The 20,346-nt window shown below is 59.8% G+C and overlaps 1 protein-coding gene across 5 annotated transcripts in view; it reads right to left on the bottom strand.

Moving 5' to 3' along the window:
- Nucleotides 1–20,346, bottom strand: part of LOC123353556 (adhesion G protein-coupled receptor L1) — a 96,028-nt gene that overhangs the window by 51,461 nt on the left and 24,221 nt on the right. For all 5 annotated transcript variants that reach the window (XM_044994737.1, XM_044994738.1, XM_044994739.1 and 2 more), the window contains exon 2: nucleotides 5,793–5,972. In XM_044994737.1, coding sequence (XP_044850672.1) covers nucleotides 5,793–5,862 — 70 coding nt within the window. In that variant the 5' untranslated portion in view covers nucleotides 5,863–5,972. The remainder of the gene's footprint in view (nucleotides 1–5,792; nucleotides 5,973–20,346) is intronic.

Genomic DNA, 20,346 nt, shown 5'->3' on the forward strand with positions numbered 1-20,346 from the left:
CCAGTCTAGTTCCCATGGACCGGAGTCCAAATGAAACACCTGCCAGGACTTCACAGGCCGAGGACGGCGCCAGTGTTTGAGCAGCAGTGTGATCTAGTGAGTGGGGCACTGGTGTGGGCCTCAGGACACCTGGGTTCCATTCCTGGCTCTGCCACTGACCTGCTGGGTGACCTTGGACAAGTCCCTTCCCCTCTCTGTGCCTCAGTTTCCCCCACCCTTTGGTTAGCTAGGCTTTGGGGCAGGGGCTGTCGCTTGGGTGTCTATGCAGCACCCGGCACAATGGGGCCCAGTATCGGTTAGGATTTGTAGGCGCTACCGTAATCCATATAATATAAGAGCAAGTTCCTCTTTCTTTCCCAGATAACGGGGTGGGGAGTGTAGCTGCCCATATAAAGAGACGGGATCAGGCCCCTCATGGAGGGAATCTGGTCCCTTGCCCCAGGGCTGCATTTAAAGGCTCACGTGTGGCTGGATGTTTTGCCCAGATCCAGACGTCTCTCACCACGCGCTCAGCTCCCCGCACCGCCCGTGACCCACTTTCCAGGCAGCGGCTGAGCCGACAGTCTCGCCAATGTGCTGAGCAAATTCCCTGCAATCCCTCCGAATCCCGCCCCCCCATCTCCCATGTGACCAGGACCAGCCGGGAGGAGAGAGGAGAATTAAAACCACCCAGAGGGATTTTAAAGGGGAAACTAGGACTCCTGGTTCTATCCCTAGCTCTGGGAGGGATGTGGTGTCTAGGGGTTAGAGCAGGGGGGCTGGGAGCCAGGGGTCTTGGTTCTATCCCCAGTTCTGGGAGGGGAGTGGTGTCTAGTGGTTAGAGCAGGGGGATTGGGGGGAGCTTGGAGCCAGGGGGCCTGGGTTCTGTTCCTGGCTTTATATTAACTTGCTGTGGGACCCTGAGGCAGACTGTGGAACAGGAAGACACAAATGCAATGCCTGATGCATGCACCAGGGGGCGCTGCTTTAAGGGGCGGCTGGCTGCACAGACACATGCTGCTGCCCCCTGGAGGCAGCGTCTGGCACTGCCTCCAGTGGCTGCTTGGGGAGGGTGTTGCCTTTCCAGAGCTGCAGGCTGTGGGTTCAAGTCCTGCTGGGGGGGTCTGGGAGGTTCCCTGAGGGGGGACTGTGCCCCCAAAGGGAAGGTGGGGACTGGCTACCAACATGGCTGCTGCTGATGTAATTTCCCCACATACACAGCTGAGGCAGAAGCAGAGAGAGGGGGGTGAAGGAAGGTCTAAGAGTTGGGGTGCGCTCTAACCACTAGACTCCCCTCCCAGAGCTGCAGACAGAACCCAGGTGTCCTGCTGCCGCACAGTGCTGTGAGCAGAGAAGGGGAAGGGCAGAGGCGGTGCACAGCAGGGGGCCCCCTCCCTCCAGGTTGGTGCAGCTGGGCGGGCAGTTCGTGCCCTGGCAGTGGTACGGGAAGGAGACCAGTCTCCCTCTGCCAGGACTTCGGGGAGCCCTGGCTGCTGTTGGTTCCAGACCCCACCACCAGGAGGCGCTGGTTGGCCTGAAATTCCCCACATTGTTCTGGCCATTCCTGTCATGGTGGAACCTTCCGAATTGGGATTTGTCCCCTGCCCAATATGGGCAGACAGGGAGGGGGATGGGGCCCACCCTGGCCAATGGGGCAGGAGGGGGTTGGACCTGGGACCTCCAGCATTAAAAGCACGTGAGCTAAAAGAGCAGCTTTGTTAGCTGGCAGTTGAAGGAGGTTGTTATCCCCTATGTGGACCAGCCGCTGCCCTGATGGGGAGGGAGCACAGTGCATTTAGCTAGTGTGTTACCTCCCTGGAACAACCTCGGCCCCAAACGCCTGTCGTCTGCGATCCCCACAACTGCCCCCATCCCAGTTCCTGAAGCCCAAGGCAGAGACCTGGGGCCTGATTCCCAGTGCTCCTGTCCCAGGGGCAGAGAATTGCCACAGCGCAGGGCGCCCTGATCCGCCCCCTATGCCAGGGGCTGGGAGCAAGGCACGTGCAGGGCCCCCCCCAACATTTCCGCACCCGGGGGTGGGATTCTCAGGGGGCCATGTGCAGCCCCTGTACGGCACTGATGGAGGATGGGTCCGGGCGCCAGGCCCTGCAGCATCCTGAGGAGCGGGGCAGGGGGCAGCGCAGACCATGGGCCATAGTGTGAGCCCCTCCCCCCCCGTCTCCCCGCGTCGGCGGCTTTGAACCGGGGCTTGAAACGCCAGGAGCCAGGGACTGACGCGGGAGCCGCAGGACACAGAGCCAGGCAGGTGATTAAAGGGATGGCAGGTGCATTATGGGAGATTTGCTCACGCTCTCCCGACCTTGGCAGCTGCCCCTCAAAGGGGAGCGGAGAATGGAGCCGTCTCCGGCACGGCCCCTGTGGCGAGCGCGGGGCCTGACGGGGGGAAAGTGGGGGGGACAGGCCGAGTGAATGGGGAGGGGTGGGGCTGGGGCATGTGAGTATCTTTCTGTGAATGTGTGATGTGGGGGTGGGGGAGCGTGTGTCTCTGTGTGCAAAGGTGTGTGTTTGTGTGTACGAGTGTGTTTGTGTGTGTGCGCATGCATGTTTGTGTGTGCAAAGGTGTGTGTGTGTCTGCAATTGTCCATTTGTGTGTGCGAGTGTGTTTTGTGTGCCCATTTGGGCATAACACGCCTATGCATGCATGTGTGTGTCTGTGAGTCCCTGTGTGTGTGTCCATTTGCCTGGATATGAGTGTGTGTACTTATGTGTATGTGCTTGGGCATGGGTGTGCCTTGGGCTGTGTGTCCATGGGCTTGTAGGGGTTAGGGAGCATGCATTTGTGTCTGCACAACACTGCCCTCAGGTGGGCACAATGTGAACTGCTTGGCTGTGTGTCCTATGCCCTACACTGCCCCCAGCCAGGGGGATTCTCCAATGATTCTGGTTGAAATGGGAATAACAATAATATCTGTGGTGCACTTTGCCCCTGAGATACATGAACACACCATCGTGTGTGGTGTGTAGGACCACATCCCCTGTAGACGTGATTCTGATCACTTAGCTCAGTCCCCAGAGTGGTGCCCCCTAGTGGTGGATCAGTCCAATCAGCCTTATGTCCTGCCTTTGCTCTCCCGTGGGGCTGGGGGAAGCCAAGCCTTGGGGCCCAGCCCCCCCCTCACTCACAGTAGAGTCCTTGTTTTAAATCTCCTCCCCCCCCCCCGTCGTCTCTTCCCTGATCTAACTTTAGAAACGGAAGCAGATAGCGCTGAGATGATCAGATTAAACAGGAATCTCCCCCACTCCCTGGCGTGGGGACCATGACGATGCTACCCATGGGGTGGGGTGGGGTGGGGGGACGGGGCAGCCGTAAGTCTGTGCAAAGGGTCCCGTGCAAAGCGCACTCAGCGGATACTGAGCGCTGCAGCCCCCTCCATGCTCTTCCATCTCTGCTGTGTCCTCTTAACAAGCCCCCCACCCCCAGCTCCCATAACATGGTTTCCTCCAGTGCCAGCAAGAGATAGTCCCTACCCCAATCTAAAGAGATCTGGAAACTGAGGCACAGAGATGGGAAATGATTTGCCCAGTGTCACACAGCAAGACAGTGACAGAGCCAGGGATACAACCCAGGAGTCCTGACTCCCAGCCTCCACTCCCCAACCACTAGACACAACTCCCCTCCCAGAGCCGAGGATGGAACCCAGGAGTCCTGACTCCTCCCCACCCTCTATCCAATACACACCACCAGAACCTGAGCCACCATCTAGGGGAAGGGGACGTTTCTCTGTGGTGACCTGTCCTATGTCTGTCCCTTGCCCCACCAGCATTGGGGCCCCAGGGCTCCCCATTTCGCTTTTCTGAGCACAGAGTCATCCCCCACTACCCTGAAAAAAAATGAATGGGGGGAAGGATAGCTCAGTGGTTTGAGCACTGGCCTGCTAAACCCAGGGTTGTGAGTTCAATCCTTGAGGGGGCCATTTGGGGATTGGTCCTGCTTTGAGCAGGGGGTTGGATTAGATGATCTCCTGAGGTCCCTTCCAATCCTAATAATCTATGATTCTATCTATGATTTCCACCTCCTCCCTCCCTGACATTTCCCTAGGCAGCTGGCAGTGAGTGTGACTGAGGCTGGGCTGCCTACACAGAGCTGTGCTACTGACTCACCCGACCACCAGACCTGGTGGCTCTCATTAATGTCACCCAAGAACCTCGGAGCCTCAGGGATAGAGCTAGATTGAAGTTTCCCTGGGGTGTAAATCCAGAGGAACTCCACTAAGCCCAGCTCCTGCTCTCCCCTGAGCCAGCTGTAACCGACATTGGGCTGCAGCCTGTCATCGCTCGCCCCTCTCCCATATTCCCCCTGTCACCCCTGCATTCAGCTCCCTCTGCTCAACACCCCCATCGAAGCTGGGGAGGGACCAGATTAACCATTGGGTCCCATGTGCCCCTCCCAGTGCCCTCTTTGAAGTCTCCTGGCCTAGCGCCCTGCCCCCATTCTGATGCCCTGCCCAGAGCTCCTGCTCCGGCAGGCCCGGCGAGCACCTCACGGGGTGTCATCCAGAAATGGAGGAGTAGAGGAAAGGAACAACACAGGGGATGGCAGCATCTGGGGATCTCAATCCCCCCAGGGGAGCCCCCCAAAGATGCCGCCTCTGGCTCCCCGCCAGCTCCCCCCTTGCTCAGCTGCACCCCAAAGGGTTAACAGCTCGACAACAGGACCCACCCGCACAGGGAACCCAGCGCCCCCAGATCACCCTTGAGCAGAGCATGGGCAACCCAGGCACAAGAGCTTAATGATAATAACTGACCCTTGTCTGAACAGCACGGAGCCAGAGATACCCGCCAGGGACTCAAGGTAACAGCTTGGAGGGTATTGAGGGTGTTGAATGAGATCAGGGCCCCGTTGTGCCAGGTTCTGCACTGACCTGGACTGAGATCAGTGGGGACCGACCAGGAACTATGGCCAATGGGAGCTGTGGGGGCGGTGCCTGCAGGCAGAGGCAGCGCGCAGAGCCGCCTGGCCATGCCTCTGCCTAGGTGCCAAGGGACATGTCACCACTTCCAGGGAGCCCCCTGAGGTAAGCCCGGAGCCTGCATCCCTCACCCCCTCCCACGCCCCAACCCCCTGCCCCAGCCTGTGAAAATTAGCGAGTGAGTGAGGGTGGAGGAGAGCAAGGGACAAAGGGAGGGGGGAATGGAGTGAGCGGGGAGGTGAGGCCTCAGAGAAGGGGTGGGGTGGGGCAGGGGGTGGGGCAAAGGTATTCGGTTTTCTGCAATTCGAAAGTTGTCAACCCTACGTGCTGCCCAGATGCTGACCGAGATCGGGGCTCCCTATGGTGCCAGTCGTGGATCACGAGAGAATCTTCTTCACTGCATCTGCCTCTTCCTTACAGAGGTGCTGTGGTGGGGGGAGCCCAGGGCTGGGCTAGCAGGGGGCTGCGGGTCGGGATTGAGGGGATCTGCACAGCTGGGGGGCCCCCTGGCAATATTCTTCCCACTGGCCCTGTCAGACCCTAAAGCTGGATGGTAGAATCTGAGAAGCCAAGAGCCCCATGGGACCACAGCCCCACCCCCAAAAGAGCCAGGCGTGTCCCTCCGCTCCCCCTCGCAGCCTGCAGAGCCCCCCTCTCCCTATCGCTGCAAGCACTGGGGGACACGTCTCCCCTCTGGGGGGCGCTGCAGGGTGGAGGCCCAGACTGTTCCGCAGCCCCTAGTGGTGACGCTGGGCAATGCAGGCTGCAGACCCAGGGGGAACCCAGGGTCTATCTGCGTCCCGGGTGCAGCTGGAGATCGGGCGCCCCCTGGAGATCCCAGACCCCCTGCTCCCCCCGCCCGCTGTGGAGCCCCCGTCCTACCTTGTGTGGCTGAGGTGACGAGGATGGCGGTGACGCAGAGGCTCCAGAGGGCGTGGGCGAGGCGGGCCATGGTGCCGGCCGGGCGATTGGCACGCTCGCTCCCTGGCACGGCTCTCAGCGGCCCGAGCCCGGGGCCTCTCCCGGCATCACACAGGAGGGACGATCCGGTAGACAGCAAGCCTGGGGGAGGGAGGGGGGAGAAGCCATGAAACAAGCTGGGGGGGCTGCAGGGTTCACCCCACCCCATGCGCGGCAAGAGCCCCCTCCTCTATCTCCCAGCCCAGTAGCACCACCATTGGAGAGGGGAATTCCCCCCTCTGACCCAGGGCCAATACGGGTGCCCCCCCCCTCGAGGACCTTCTATTCTCCAGGGCAGGGATTGACAACACCCAGCCCCACTGGCTTCCCTAGTCCACCGCCAGCTAGGACCAACCCTGGCACGGGAAGGGTTAACCCAGCTCTGTGAGCTCCGTGGGAGAGTGGGGTGGAGGGGTAACGGGGCGGGGGGCCTGGGAGCCAGGACTCCTGGGTTCTCTGCCCAGCTCTGGGAGGGGAGTGGGGTGTAGTGGTACTAGAGGGGGCTGGGAGCCAGGACTCCTGGGTTCCCTCCCCAGCTCGGGGGTTCCTGTGCCTTAGTGGTGAGTGCGGCTCCCCGGGGACGCGGCCCGGGGGCCCAGCCGTGCGGGTAATACCAGCTCCCCCAGGGCAGTGCTGACACCTGCGCGCCAGGCTCCAGTGCCCCGGCTGGCAAAGCCCCTGCAGGTTCCTGTCTGACAGCTCAGCCGGGGCCTCTGCGCTCATCAGTGTCACAGCTCGAGCGCAGCGCAGCAGCCTGGGGGCTCTGGGGGACCCTGGCACTCAAGGGGGGCCCTGGGGGAGAACAGCTGAGCCATGAAGGTGGAACCACCTTGGGCAAAGAGCAGAGCTGGATCATAGAGCTGGCTTCAGACAGGACTCCTGGGTCCCGCCCCCCCAAGCTCGGGGAGGGGGGGCTAGTGCGGAGAGCAGGGGGGGCTGGGAGTCAGAACTCCTGGGTTCCATCCCTGGCTGGGGGGGGGAAGATGAATAAGGACTAAGGACACCTGGGTTCTACTCCCAGCTCGGCTGAGTGAACTTGAGTCCAGGCCCCCTTGTGCCTCAGTTTCCCCATCCCTGATATGGGAAGAACAGCCCTTCCCAGCTCCAGTGGGGGTGGGGATTGGGCGCTCAGAGCTTCTATAGTCACGTAACACTAGAGCTGTCTCCCGAGCTGTGTCCCCCCCCTCGTAGCACTGAATGGGGCTGGGGGCCCAGAGCCCTGCACTGGGGTGCGGGGGGGGACACTTGGGCAGGAGAGGGGGTGGATGGGGGGAAGGTCAGAGACAGGCAGCTCTTGGGGGCATGGAGGCGGCGGGGGGGGGACTGAGGACAGGGTGGCCCCAGCAGCCCCCCCCCCCCGGAGCAGGGGTTCTAGTCATTCACCCAGGGATGAGCCAAGCCAGGGATGCCAACACATAGCAATGGGCACGAGGCCAGCCGGGGGGTGGCTGAGCCCCTCATAAATTTCCCAGCCCCTCAGCGGAGAACAAAGGAGGCCGGTTGGGGGTGGGGCTGGGGGGAAACCCTGCTGCAGCCCCCCCCATCACAGCCTGGGAAGAACAGCGGGTGCTGGGAAGGAGGGGGCCCCCCGGGTAGGTCTTGCTGCCAGCACGTCCTAGCCGCTCATCTCCCAGCCCCTGGGCACAGGGAGGTGGCAAATGAGCCCCCCCGCAGCACCCCGCAGCACTGCACTGGGGTCAGCACTGACTGTGAGGGGAGAGCGCCCCCTGCTGAGCCCCCACCCTGCTCCCCGCAGCACAGCGCCCCCCGCTGAGCCCCCCCGCTCCCCGCAGCACAGCGCCCCCCCGCTGAGCCCCCCCGCTCCCCGCAGCACAGCGCCCCCTGCTGAGCCCCCACCCCGCTCCCCTCAGCTCAGCGCCCCTCCGAGCCCCCCCACCCCGCTCCCTGCAGCACAGCGACCCCCGCTAAGCCCCCACCCCGCTCCCCTCAGCACAGCGCCCCCTGCTGAGCCCCCACCCCGCTCCCTGCAGCACAGCGCCCCCTAGTGCCACACTGGGGCATTGGGGTCAGCACTGACTGAGGGGACAGCGCCCCCTGCTGAGCCCTTGGCCTCAGCCCTTAGTGATAGACTGCAGCTCTCCCCACCATCTGCGGTCCCAGCTCACCCCTGCTTAGCCAGAAGTGGGAACTAGTGGTGACAGCTGAAGGGCTGGGAGTCCGGACTCCGGGGTTCTTTTCCCGGCTCTGGGATGGGGGTTGGGCGTAGCAGTGAGAACAGGCCAGGCTGAGTGACGCTGGGTTTGTCGAGGGATCCCGGACACTGGGATGCCCCCGTGGACTGGAGCCCTGGCCAGCAGGACCCCGGCTGTGCCATCCGCACATCTCTCCCTCCCACCCAGCTGCAGGAGCTGGGCCCGGAGCGCAGGCAGCACATGTGAACAGAGCTTTCCAAGGCTCCTAATTATGGCTTCCTGGTCTCTCCGGGAGGCGGCTCGGTCTCCTGGGTGAAGACACCGCGGTTTAAGAAACTGCCTAATTACATCTCAAACTGCCAAATTATGGCAGATCAGCCGGGAGGGGAGGGGTCTGGTGTGTGGCTCATCCACAAGCCTGGGCTCTAGCCTCAGCTCGGGGAGAGGAGTAGGGGTTATTGGTTAGAGCAGGCAGCTGGGAGCCAGGACTCTTGGGTTCTATTTCTGGCTCTTGGAGGGGAGCGGTGTCTAGTGGTCACAGCAGGGGGGGTTGGGCATCTGGCCTCCTGGATTCCCTTGCTACATCCTGGTGTGACTCACGAGCAAGTGCTTTGCCCCCTTCTGTGCCTCGGTTTCCCCATGTGTAGAATGGAACTAATGAGGGTGGGCCCGACGCTTAGACGACCTGGAAGGTTTGGGTGATGCGAACACTTTGGGACCCTTGCTAGATGCAAGTCGGGTCCTGATCGTTATCAGGAAGAACCAGAACTGGACCCTCCCGCTACTGCAGGGGTCGCTGTGGGGCGAAATGACCTAGCTAGGGCCAGGTGAATCGCTCAGCTGAGGGCCCTGCATCAGAGCCCTTTCCCAGCGAGTCGGAGCAGGAACTGAGGGGTCCGGGCCAAATTCCAGCGTTAATTCTACAATCCTGGTCACCTCATTTCCCTCCTGGAGCTTCTTCACGTGGACTAGCCACTTGCTCTTGTTCTAAAGTGTCTGACAGTGATGGTGCGTGACAGTGAAACAGCTGCCACGCCTCACCCCAGAAGTGGCTGCATCTCAGGGTTGGGTGAAGGATCCCTGTGCTAATACTGTGTGACTGCTAAACAGCTGCTGAGCCCTGGAACCTCAGTGCTGGCTGAATGATCCCCATGTGGGGTCTCTGTGTGCTGCCAAGCAGCTGCCATGCTCCACACCAGAGGTGGCTGCCTTTCGACGCTGGGCAGGCGAGTTGCGTACAGTGTGGCCGCATGGCTCTTAAAGAGCAGCCGCGCCCCACCCCAGAGCTGGCTGCAATGCTCAATTTATCAAGCACCCCAGCTCCATTACGGTGCAATACACTGGCTGAAACCCCCACACCCTGCTTGTGCCATGTCCCTGTTTAGCGTCTCCTCGCAAAGGTGCCTCCCAACTCCCTGGAAAGCCACAGCAAAGGGCAGTAAGATGAACAAGCATCTGGAAATCTCCTGCTCTAGCGCCAACAGATTTATCGGCCTTCGGAGCCCTGGATTCCTGACCCAGCAACAGCAGGTTCCCTGGAAACTCCCCACAGCCCATCCGCTGGGCAGCGCCCAAGCAACAGGGCTGCCAAGTCTGCACACACAGGAGGCTCCTTTCTACAGCAGAAGACGTACAATTATTATCCACATTAAGGTTGTGACGAGGATGTGGGGGGCCCCTTTGTGCCGGGCGCTGCCCAGACCCCAACCAAGATCAGGGCCCCCTTGTGCCGGGCGCTGCCCAGACCCCGACCGAGATCAGGGCCCCCTTGTGCCGGGCGCTGCCCAGACCCCGACCGAGATCAGGGTCCCCTTGTGCCAGGTGCTGCACAGACCCCGACTGAGATCAGGGCCCCCTTGTGCTGGGCCCTGCACAGACCCCAACTGAGATCAGGGCCCCCTTGTGCCAGGCTCTGCACAGACCCCGACCGAGATCAGGGCCCCCTTGTGCCGGGCGCTGCACAGACACAGCGAGAGGTTGCCCCTACCCCATAGAGCTCACAATTGAAACAAAGGGAAGGATTGGTCCCCCTTATTTTACAGAAGGGGAAACTGAGGCACCAGGTGATGCAGTGACTCACACCAGGCTGCATGGGGAGTCAGTGGCAGAGCAGGAATCGAGCTCAGCTCTCCTGAGTCCCAGCATCTGACCCACAAGCCCATCCTGCATCAGTGGGTCACGACCTGTTAGCCCTGCAGAGACGGGCCGGGCCTTTTGCAGCACCCCTGTGTGCCCATTTGGCTGCTCCAGCCACAGGGCCGGGGCTATTTTAGGACACACCATATCCCAGTGCCCAGAGGGCAGGATGGTCCCCACCCCCTCTCCAGGGACACTTCCGGCCTGGATCCTGCCTCTGCGCTCCGGGGCACGGAAGCTGCCGTCAAATGAGAGGGAATTTGGAGCAGTGCAGCGAAAATGATTAAGGGTCTCGGAGGATTAAATTACAAGGGGAGATTAAAAGAACTAAATACGACTAGCTTGGCTAGACGGCGGCTAAGGAGCACTCAGATAATTGTCTGGGAGTAGTTGAAGGATGTAAATATCGAACGGGGGGGTGGGAGGGGAATTATTTGAGAGGAGACGTTAAACTCAAGTGCGGCGTGGTCATGTGGTAAAGCACTGGGGCAGGATGTGGGAAATCTGGGCTCGAATCCCACTACTGACACCAGCAGGCCGGGTGAATCAGTTCACTGCTTTGTACCCCCATTTCTCCTGCAATCTGCAAATCCTCCCTTGGTCTGTTAGAAGGACGGTGCTGGGCTTAGAGAGGAAGGCAGCTATGGCACTAAGATGGGCTATGGGGAAATCAGCTCCCCTCTGCTGCAAATATTGTGTGTGACCCCTGCGGGAGTCTCTCTGTGCCTCCATTTCCCCATAGGTAACACAGAGAGAACAGTCCCTACCCTACCGCACGGGGGGCTCAGATACTATGGGAAGGGAGCTCTTAGGGGCTGGCATTGCCTCAGTACCACGGTGGTGGGGGGTTTCAAGGCCCAGCTCCTGGAGTCAGAAGAACCTGTGGCCCTGGGGGCAGCAGGGAAAAGCTGGCTTCAGAGGAGAAAAAAAGAATCCTGAATTCATTGTTATCTAATAAAACAAATCTCATGATTTTAAGTCCATCTCGCAGTGTTGGGGGCCCGGTTCACGTCCGAGGTTGGCAATGCTGCCATCTCTCGCTACATTTGTACAGCCCCTGGCACAACGGGTGCCGAGCTCAGTTGGTGCCATTTTTTATTATTCTCGGGGAAGCAGAGTGGCCTAGTGCAGAGAGCACTGGACTGGGACTCTGGAGCCCTGGGCTCTATTCTCGGCTCTGCCGCTGGCCTGCTGGATAACCTGGGGCAAGTCCCTTCCCCGCTCTGTGCCTCAGTTTCCCCAGCTGTAAAGCGGGGATAATGCTACTGACCTTCCTTTGTAAAGTGCTTGGAGCCCGACTGATGAAAAAGACTGATTAAGAGTAATTATTCATTTGTAATGTGGTAGCACCCAGGAGCCCCCGTGACGGATCAGGACCTCATTGTGCCAGGCGCTGCACAGACACAGAGCACAAAGCTGGCCCCGCCCCCAAGAGCCGACAGTCTACGTCCAGTCTCTGGACTAGAAATGACTCTGGCTCTGTGCTGAGAATCAAACCCATGGCGTCTCTTGCAGATGACAGGTGAGATGGCGCCCCCCCGAGCCCAACCCGATTCCACATGGGAGTCATGTATGCAGGGAGCAGGGCAGCTAATCTTGGCCAAACAAGCAGAGCTGACTGCCACCCCCACCACTGGAGCCTCACGGGGGTGGAGGAGGGAATCCCCATGGACATTATGCAGTGTGGGGGCTCTGGCACTCAGCTGTGTGGTTCTGAGGCTGGGTGGCACACCCACTCCATGGGTGGCACCATCTCTAGGGGGTAGCCAAGGAGAACCAGTGTCGCTTAGCAACATTTAGGTGTCCCGGTTACATCGGGGAGAGGTTATTGGGGGACATGCACTGGATATGACCTCTCCTGGGGGAGGGGCCATTGTGGATCATGGCTCCACCCACCATCCTTCCTCTGAGGGCGAGAGAGTCTCCTCCACCGCAGCCCTCGCCATGTGGCCAGCGGGCACAGCACAGCCTGCCAGGCAGACTCGCGCCTGCAGCTCCACCAGGGTTTGCAATTAAAAGCCGCAATTAATGGGCCGATGTAATGCTGCGAAGCAGGGGGCGGGGAGATGCTGCGTGAATGGGGCACACGATACAGCAAAGCCGCAGGGTACAGACCGTGCTATCGGCCACTGGCCAGCCCTGGGTGAGTGGCCGGCCCTCCGGCCTCGGTAGCCTGCAGGAGCTCTCGCTCTGGTCCTTTCACCATGCCGAGCTCTTTAGTGGGAGGGCTCCAGATCGCGCTCCCTGTTTTCCCGGGGAGGGTGGGGGGACCAGCTCACCCTGTGTGTGAGTGAGTGGCAGTGCGGGGAAGAGAACCCAGGAGTCCTGACTCCCAGCATCCCCACTGCCAGCTCTACCCAGCAGACCTCACTCCCCTCTCAGCCCTGGGAAGAGAACCCAGGAGTCCTGACTCTCATCCCCTCACCCCCAGCTCTACCCACCAGACCTCACTCCCCTCCTGGAGCCGGGAAGAGAACCCAGGAGTCCTGGCTCTCAGCCCCTCACCCCCAGCTCTACCCACAACCTCATGCCCCTCCTGGAGCCGGGAAGAGAACCCAGGAGTCCTGACTCTCATCCCCTCGCCCCCAGCTCTACCCAGCAGACCTCACTCCCCTCTCAGCCCTGGGAGGAGAACCCAGGAGTCCTGGCTCCCCGGCAAGCCCCCCTTCCCTTTGACAGTGGGATCTTTACTGACAAAGGCCCTTACTCTAGAACCCGTGACGCATCTCCATGGTAACAGCTCATCTTCGGAGCTCCTTGACACTCAGATCCATGTTAGGTGGGGGGGAGGTGAAGGGGGGAGGGGGACAAAGACAGGGGGTGCGGGATGGTTTTGAAATCAGCAATCAAGCCCCTGGCTGCTCATCAGGCACAATCAAACCCGCCTGCATCCACCCTGCCCCCAGATCTGGGGGTGCTCAGAGGGAAATGACCCATTTCCTTGGCCGAGCCCTTGTCAGCAGCATCCCGGCCCAGTTGCAGAGCCTGCCCCCGCCCCGCAAACGTACTCTCCCAGCCTGTGCAAATGGCAGCGTCACCTCGCTGAGCTGCCGACAGGCCCATCTAGCCCGGCATCCTGGCATGGGACTATCGACAGCCCCGGGCCATTGGTTACCGTGTACTGAAGGAGCCTTAGAACTGAGCTGGGAAATCAGGGTCATCCCTGCTCCTTTATCTGGGGCACAGGAAGCCTGAAATGGTTGTTTTTTCTGCTTGAAATTCAAGTCTCGTCCACTCTGGGCGTCTCTATGGAAAACTAGGGATCAGACCGGATTCTGAGAGCAGTGATTCCATGCACACTTCAGCTCATTCACGCCGGGCAGTGAGAGGGTTCGAAAAAACATCTGAGCTGTTTAAAATCCCAGGGTCTGACGCTCCCACGGCTTTTCCCCTTTACATCAGGGCCCGGTGAGCGTGAAACACAACAGTTTCACACTCCCCTTACACTGGTGCAAGTGAGCTCCCAATGTCCTGGATAAACCAGGAGCAGAGTCTGCATTTAGTATTGGTGATGTTTATTGAACTCCAACACCCAAGGAGCAGTTGGGAGAAAATAAGTCCCTGATAAAGAAGCAACACCTCACCCCCCTTGCCCTTCCAGTTAAAGCTGTTTTCTCTGATTTCGATCTCTGTTGTTAAAACGTGTTCACTAACATCTGTTAGTTAAGGGCGTGTCTAGACAGGGCTAGAAGGCTTGTTTTAACCCATGTTAGTTAACATCTTTTAGACTGGGAAAGTTGTATTTTTACCGACATTAGCTAGTCAGGATGAAGCCTAGGATAGCAAAGCAGAGAGCAGGAGCTAAAATACAACCTGGTCTGTCCACACTGGACTTCTAAAACATGGGAGCTAACCCGTTTTTAAAATACACCTAGTCTAGACCAGCTCTGACGTGCCAGCTCAGGGGTGGGCAAACTTTTTGCCCCGAGGGCCACATCAGGGAACAGAAATTGTATGGCGGGCCATGAATGCTCACGAAATTGGGGGTTGGGGTGTGGGAGGGGGTGAGGGCTCCAGCTCGGGGTGTGGGCTCTGGGATAGGGCTGGGGATGAGGGGTTGGGGGTGCAGGAGGGTGCTCTGGGCTGGGACCGAGGGATTCGAGGGCAGGTGGGGGATCAGGGCTGAGGCAGGGGGTTGGGGCCCGGGAGGGAGGCAGGGGGGCAGGCTCTAGGTGGCACTTACCTCAAGCAGCTCCCAGAAGCTGCGGCATGTCCTCCCTCCAGCTCCTATGAAGAGGTGCAGCCAGGCAGCTCTGCACACTGCCCCCTCCACAGGCACCGCCACTGCAGCTTCCCTTGGCCGCGGTTCCCAGACAATGGGAGCTGCGGGGGTGGCGCGTGGAGTAGGGGCAGCCTGCAGAGCATCCTGGCTGCCCCTACACGTAGGAGCCAGAGGCGGGACATGCCGCTGCTTCCAGGAGCTATGTGGAGTGGGGCAAGTCCCAGACCCCACTCCCCAGCTGAAGCACCAGAGCGGGGCAAGACCCGGACCCCGCTCCCCAGCTGGAGCACTGGAGCAGAGCAAGCCCCAGACCCCGCTCCCTGGCTGGAGCACCGGAGCAGAGCAAGCTCCAGACCCCGCTCCCCAGCTGGAGCACCGGAGCAGAGCAAGCCCCAGACCCCGCTCCCCAGCTGGAGCACCGGAGCAGAGCAAGCCCCAGACCCCGCTCCCCGGCTGGAGCACCGGAGCAGAGCAAGCTCCAGACCCCGCTCCCCAGCTGGAGCACCGGAGCAGAGCAAGCTCCAGACCCCGCTCCCCAGCTGGAGCACCGGAGCAGAGCAAGCCCCAGACCCCGCTCCCCGGCTGGAGCACCGGAGCAGAGCAAGCCCTGGACCCCGCTCCCCGGCTGGAGCACCGGAGCAGGGCAAGCCCTGGACCCTGCTCCCCGGCGGGAGCTCGAGGGCTGGATTAAAATGTCTGGAGGGCCGGATGCGGCCTCCAGGCCGTAGTTTGCCCATCCCTGCACTAGCTAGTTGAGTTGAATTTGCTCCTACTCAACCAGTTAGCATGGGCTGAAAATCCACATTGTCTTGTGCACACCCGTTTTAGGCCCTGGGTTTTCTGAGGCTGCGTTGATATAACTATCTCTGTCACAAATCACGCCGAGCAACTTGATTATACTGGTGCAAAAACTACAGTAGGTTTCACCTACCCCTGCCCCGCCCCTCTTAGAATAACAGTAATCGCCAGCTCCCATCCATCACCCAGCATCCGTAGACCTCAAAGTCCTTCACAAAGGAGAGAGGATCAATTTGCAGATGGGGAAACTGAGGCAGGGGGGCAGGAAAGTGACTCGCCCAAGGTTACCCATCAGGCCAGTGGCACAGCTGGGAATAGAGTCCCAGGTCGGGGCTTCTTCCCCTAGGGATTTCGATCCAGAGAACAATAAATTCACAGCTTAGGTTACACCACAAAACAAGCTGCCGTAGCCAACGCAGCGGATCTGGCTAGCAATCCACGTGGAGGAGGGCGCAGGTAGCTTTCCTGCAGTCAGGTTAGCTCCCTCCAGCTAGCTTAACTCAAATGAAAACCCCAGTGCCAATCGCAGCTATCGCTGGGTTTTTACAATGATTTTGTCTGGCCAAACTACAGAAGGTGTCAGTGAATCCTGGGCTACAGCAGAAGTCCATTTTTTTATCGTTTCGACAGATAATATCAATGTTTATTTTTAACCATTTCCTCCCCCCCCCCAGTTTTATCAATTTCAGTTTTCACACTCACGGGAAATGATGGGGGTGTGTGAAAGATGCTCATTCTCTGATGACAGCAGAGGTTGAGATTCAAACCGGTTTCTAACCATTCAAATGCACATTGTCAATGTCACATCTCAAAACACACCAAGTAAATTGCCTTCAATCAAACGTTCGCAAGCGGCACTTTTCTTACTCCGCCTCTCTCATAAATATCATCGCTGGGGGGGGGGTCGTGGGTTCGCGTGTGTCCGGAGAAGTGGACGTTTGCCAACATTTATGGATGAAAATGGAATCCGTCCCAGGCTATCTATAGACAGAGTTTGTACCAGCATAGCCAGGGCACTTAGGAATGTGATTATTTTACTGACAGTGATCGTGATCCAAATTCTACTGTGGACGCAGTTAAACTGGCTTGTACCATTCACCCCCCGGAAGGGGAAGAGTTACACTGAATTAAGCACATTTACACTATTGTGACTGCATCTGCAGGAGGGGGTTGCACCATTTTAACTAGAACGGTGTATAATAATCTATCCGCACAGCTCCAACGGCTTCGTAAAGAGGGCCCGGGTTCCTACTGCCATGGGGAAACTGAGGCACGGAGTGACTTGCCCCGAGGGAAGTCAGCAGCGGAGTTGGGAACAGAACCCAGGAGTTCAGAACCTCAGCCCGCTGCAGTAACCACTAAATCTCATTCCCCTCCCACGAGTCCAGCCTCCTAGACCGTTACCTCCTCAAATGGGACAACCCATCCAGAGCTTGGGCTAGAACCCAGGAGCCCTGACTCCCGGCTTCTGCTTCCTCTAGGACCCACTCCCCTCACGCAGCCAGGATAGAACCCAGGAGTTCTGGCTCTCAGCCCTATTTGCTATCATGCAGGACAGGGATGGGCTGAGGATTTCCAGAAGGAGAGAATTTTACACCCGGGTTATTGCAAGGGCTCTTTAACGACAGTCACAGCTTTGCTTTGACCCTTTGTGCGAAAACCAGAAACTGCAGCACAGCGCCCCCTAGCACCACTCTGGGGTACTGGGGTCAGCCCTGACTGCGTGGGGAGAGCGCCCCCTACCGAGCCCCCACCCTGCTCCTTGCAGCACAGCGCCCCTAGCACCACTCTGGGGTACTGGGGTCAGCCCTGACTGCGTGGGGGGAGCGCCCCCTACGGAGCCCCCACCCTGCTCCCTGCAGCACAGCGCCCCCTGCTGAGCTGATAGGACCTGACAGGCTGCCAGCCCAGTAGGCAGACGGGGGATGTACAGGGACAGACGGGTGGTGAACAGGGGTAGATACAAGCCCCCCCTTCCTCACTCCCCTCAGCACGTCTCGATGATGCCTCCGGCCCCTCTATCCCCTGCCAAGCCAATGGGCGCTGCCCTCCCCCATGGCAGGGTGCCCCACAGCCGTTAGAAGGGAGGTGTGGCGCTGCCCCCCCCCCCGCTACCCTCCCAGTGCTCCCTGCTCCCATATGCAGCGCAGGAGGGTGAGGAGTCGCTGGGGCTGGATTTAGTCTCCTTATTATGCAGGAAACATAATGTTCTGCTGAGGCTCTTACGGAAGCGGGCGAGAGCTATTTGCAGGCTGGGGCGCCTGCTCTCCCCCACGCCTGCGGGCGGGCACAGCCCTGCTGCCAGCTGCTCCCTGCCCTCTGGCCTGCAGCCCCCGCCGGGCACTGCAGATCGCCCCAGGCAGGGCCCCCTGGCTGCAGCCACCACCAGGGAGCTGTCACAACGGGGCGGGCGGCCTCGGGTCCTGGTTCCAGTGTTTGCCTCAGCAATTCCCAGCGCTCTCCTCCGGCGTGTGGGGCGGCGGGTCTGTCCGCATGCCAGCTGCCATCCCACAGTGCACACACCCAGGGGTCCCATAGCCATGGGGGGCAGCAATGCATCCTGGGTAAATCCTCCGCCAATGACCGCAGGGCACCATATCCACAACATGGGGAGATGCGATGCATTCTGGGATGCCTCCGCCCAGCGTGCAGGGAGCTGTCAGGGCCGAGACAGTGGCACCGGCCTTGGGTCCCATAGAATCATAGACTATCAGGGGTGGAAGGGACCTCAGGAGATCATCTAGCCCAACCCCCTGCTGAAGCAGGACCAATCCCCAGATTTTTGCCTCAGATCCCTAAGTGGATTGAACTCACAACCCTGGGTTAGGCCAATGCTCAAACCACTGAGCGATCCCTCCTCCCACTGCTGCTCTAATTGCACCCACCGGCCCCAGCTGGACCCGCCGCGGTTCGTGCCCAGAAAGCGACTATTCTGAGCCGGCCATGCCAGGAGCCACAGCCTGGCCAGGGGCTGCTTCAGCCACGTGGCTATGGCCGACTGACCACCGGCGGGAGCTGTTCACAGCCCAGGGAATGGGCCTGGCCTCCTGGTGACTGCAGGGCACCCCAGGCAGTCTACCACAATGCACCACTACAGACCTGGCTGTGCTGGTGCATGCTGGGAAACTCTGGGCCTCTGCCCCCCAGCTGAGGCCAGACCATGGACCCCATGGTGAGATAAGAGAGCTGCCTCCTATCCCACCCGGGGGTTCTGTCTCACTGAAAGCCATGACTCAGGGAAATGAAATCTCCTGGAACGGGAATGAAAGGCAGTGAATCACCTCAGTGAGCTGCTAAAGTGCCCCCGGGGGCCAGGATTAGTGCCGAGCACTCACACGGGTCTCCAAGTGCCCTGCAACCAGGCCTTATCGGCGCTGGGGGGACAGGGAAACTGAGGCACCGGAGTGACTTGCTCAAGGTCTCACAGCAAGTAGGTGGCAGAGCTGAGACTGGAATCCAGGTGTCGTGATTCCCAGCTCCCTGCTTTAACCACTAGACCTCACTCCTCTCCCAGAGCTGGGGATAGAACCCAGGAGTCCTGATTCCGAGGTCCTCCCCCAGTCTAAGCACAGCTCCGCCGTCCTTCCCACACTTAGCCATGGGCTCCGGGAGCCCGGAGAGCCACTGTCCCCAAATCACCTTTACCAGGATCAGGAGATCCGCCCCTGCCCAGGACTCCCAGGCAGCCACTCAGGGGTGGGTCCTTCTGTGAATCAGCTGGGTCCATCGAAATCTGGGGGGCTGGGGGCTGTCTGTAGGCAAGGCCTGCTGGGCACATGGCCTGGCCTGTGTTTGTCTCATCTCTGCCTGGCTGCTCGCAGCCCCGGCCTGTCTCTGGATCCCCGGTCGGGGCCGTCACCCGCAGCAGACGACCCCCGCTCTTGTCGCTGTGACATGCTGGGGGCTGCTGGGTGGGGTTAGTGCTTGGGTGGGAGAGTGAGGAAAAGGAGGGGGCGGGAGGCTCTGGAAGGGGCTGCTTTTCCCTCCGGAACAGGTCTAGGGGGCGATGTGCTTTTCCTACGAAACCTGACCTAGGGCAAGTCCTTTCTTGGCTCTGTGCCTCAGTTTCCCTGAAAGCTGCTGGGGCAGGGACTGTGTTTCTGTGCAGTACCTGCCACGCCGGAGCCTCTGTGTGCAGCCAGAAACCCACTCACGACAGACCACGCAGACGGTGCAGCTGGCTCTGGGTACGGCAGGGTCCCGGAAGCATTACCTCGCAATAACAATTCAGGGCTGGCAGAGCATTTGCCAGCACATCTCAGAGGAGAAAGGGACACGGTGGCTGGAGTGTGAGTCTGTGATGTGGGAGACCCAGGTTCAATTTCCTGCCCAGCCGCAGCCTCCTGGGGCAAGTCAATGAGTCGGCCTGTGACTCGGTTTCCCCAAACGGGACTATTAGCACTGCCTGGCCTCCCAGGGGTGTTGGAAGGGCAAATACACCACAAAATGTGAGGTGCCCAGACCTGGGGTGATGGGGGCCATGTTAACCACACGTACATAGCAGCACTCACACCCCATTACCGCCCGGTAAGTGCCCGGCATGAATATTGTAGGCACGACTGTTGGCCACTTACACCAACTGAATTGTTTTTTCCCACAATGCTGTTCACTGGCATCTCCCACAATACCTTGGAACCGGCCAGCTCAGCATTTGACCTAAGCGGAGAGGAAAACTTGCAAAGGCAAAATCCGTGAATATCCTGCCCCCGGCGCAACCATCACGGACCGGTATCCGGCATGCATCAGCCAAAGCACAGCGGAGACAGGCCCAGCCCAGAACAGGCTCAGGAGCTGGTACAACCTGGCGGGCCGGATCTTAGATGAGGCGTAATGCGCTTGCTAACGTGTCCTGTAAATACGCGTGGGTTTAGGGAGCGTATCCTCCGCGCACGGGGAATATGCTGCGAGAGAGGAACTGAAGAACAATGCAGTGAATGGTGGGTATTTCGGGGGTGTCCTCAAAATCCGAGGCCCCGGGCTGCAGCCTCCAGCGCCGATCTGGCCCTGGGGAGGCCTTTTCATACTGTGCTGTTTTGTCTTTAGCCACTATGCATTTGGCTTCGTCTGGATATGTGGTCTCCAATATTTTTCATCGTGAAGCACGAGCGTGTCACACGCTTGGCTATGCTGAGTATCGCCAGTTCAGGGCTCGCTCACACCCGGCTTG

This window comes from Mauremys mutica, chromosome 20 (assembly GCF_020497125.1).
Source record: "Mauremys mutica isolate MM-2020 ecotype Southern chromosome 20, ASM2049712v1, whole genome shotgun sequence".
Taxonomy (NCBI): domain Eukaryota; kingdom Metazoa; phylum Chordata; order Testudines; family Geoemydidae; genus Mauremys; species Mauremys mutica.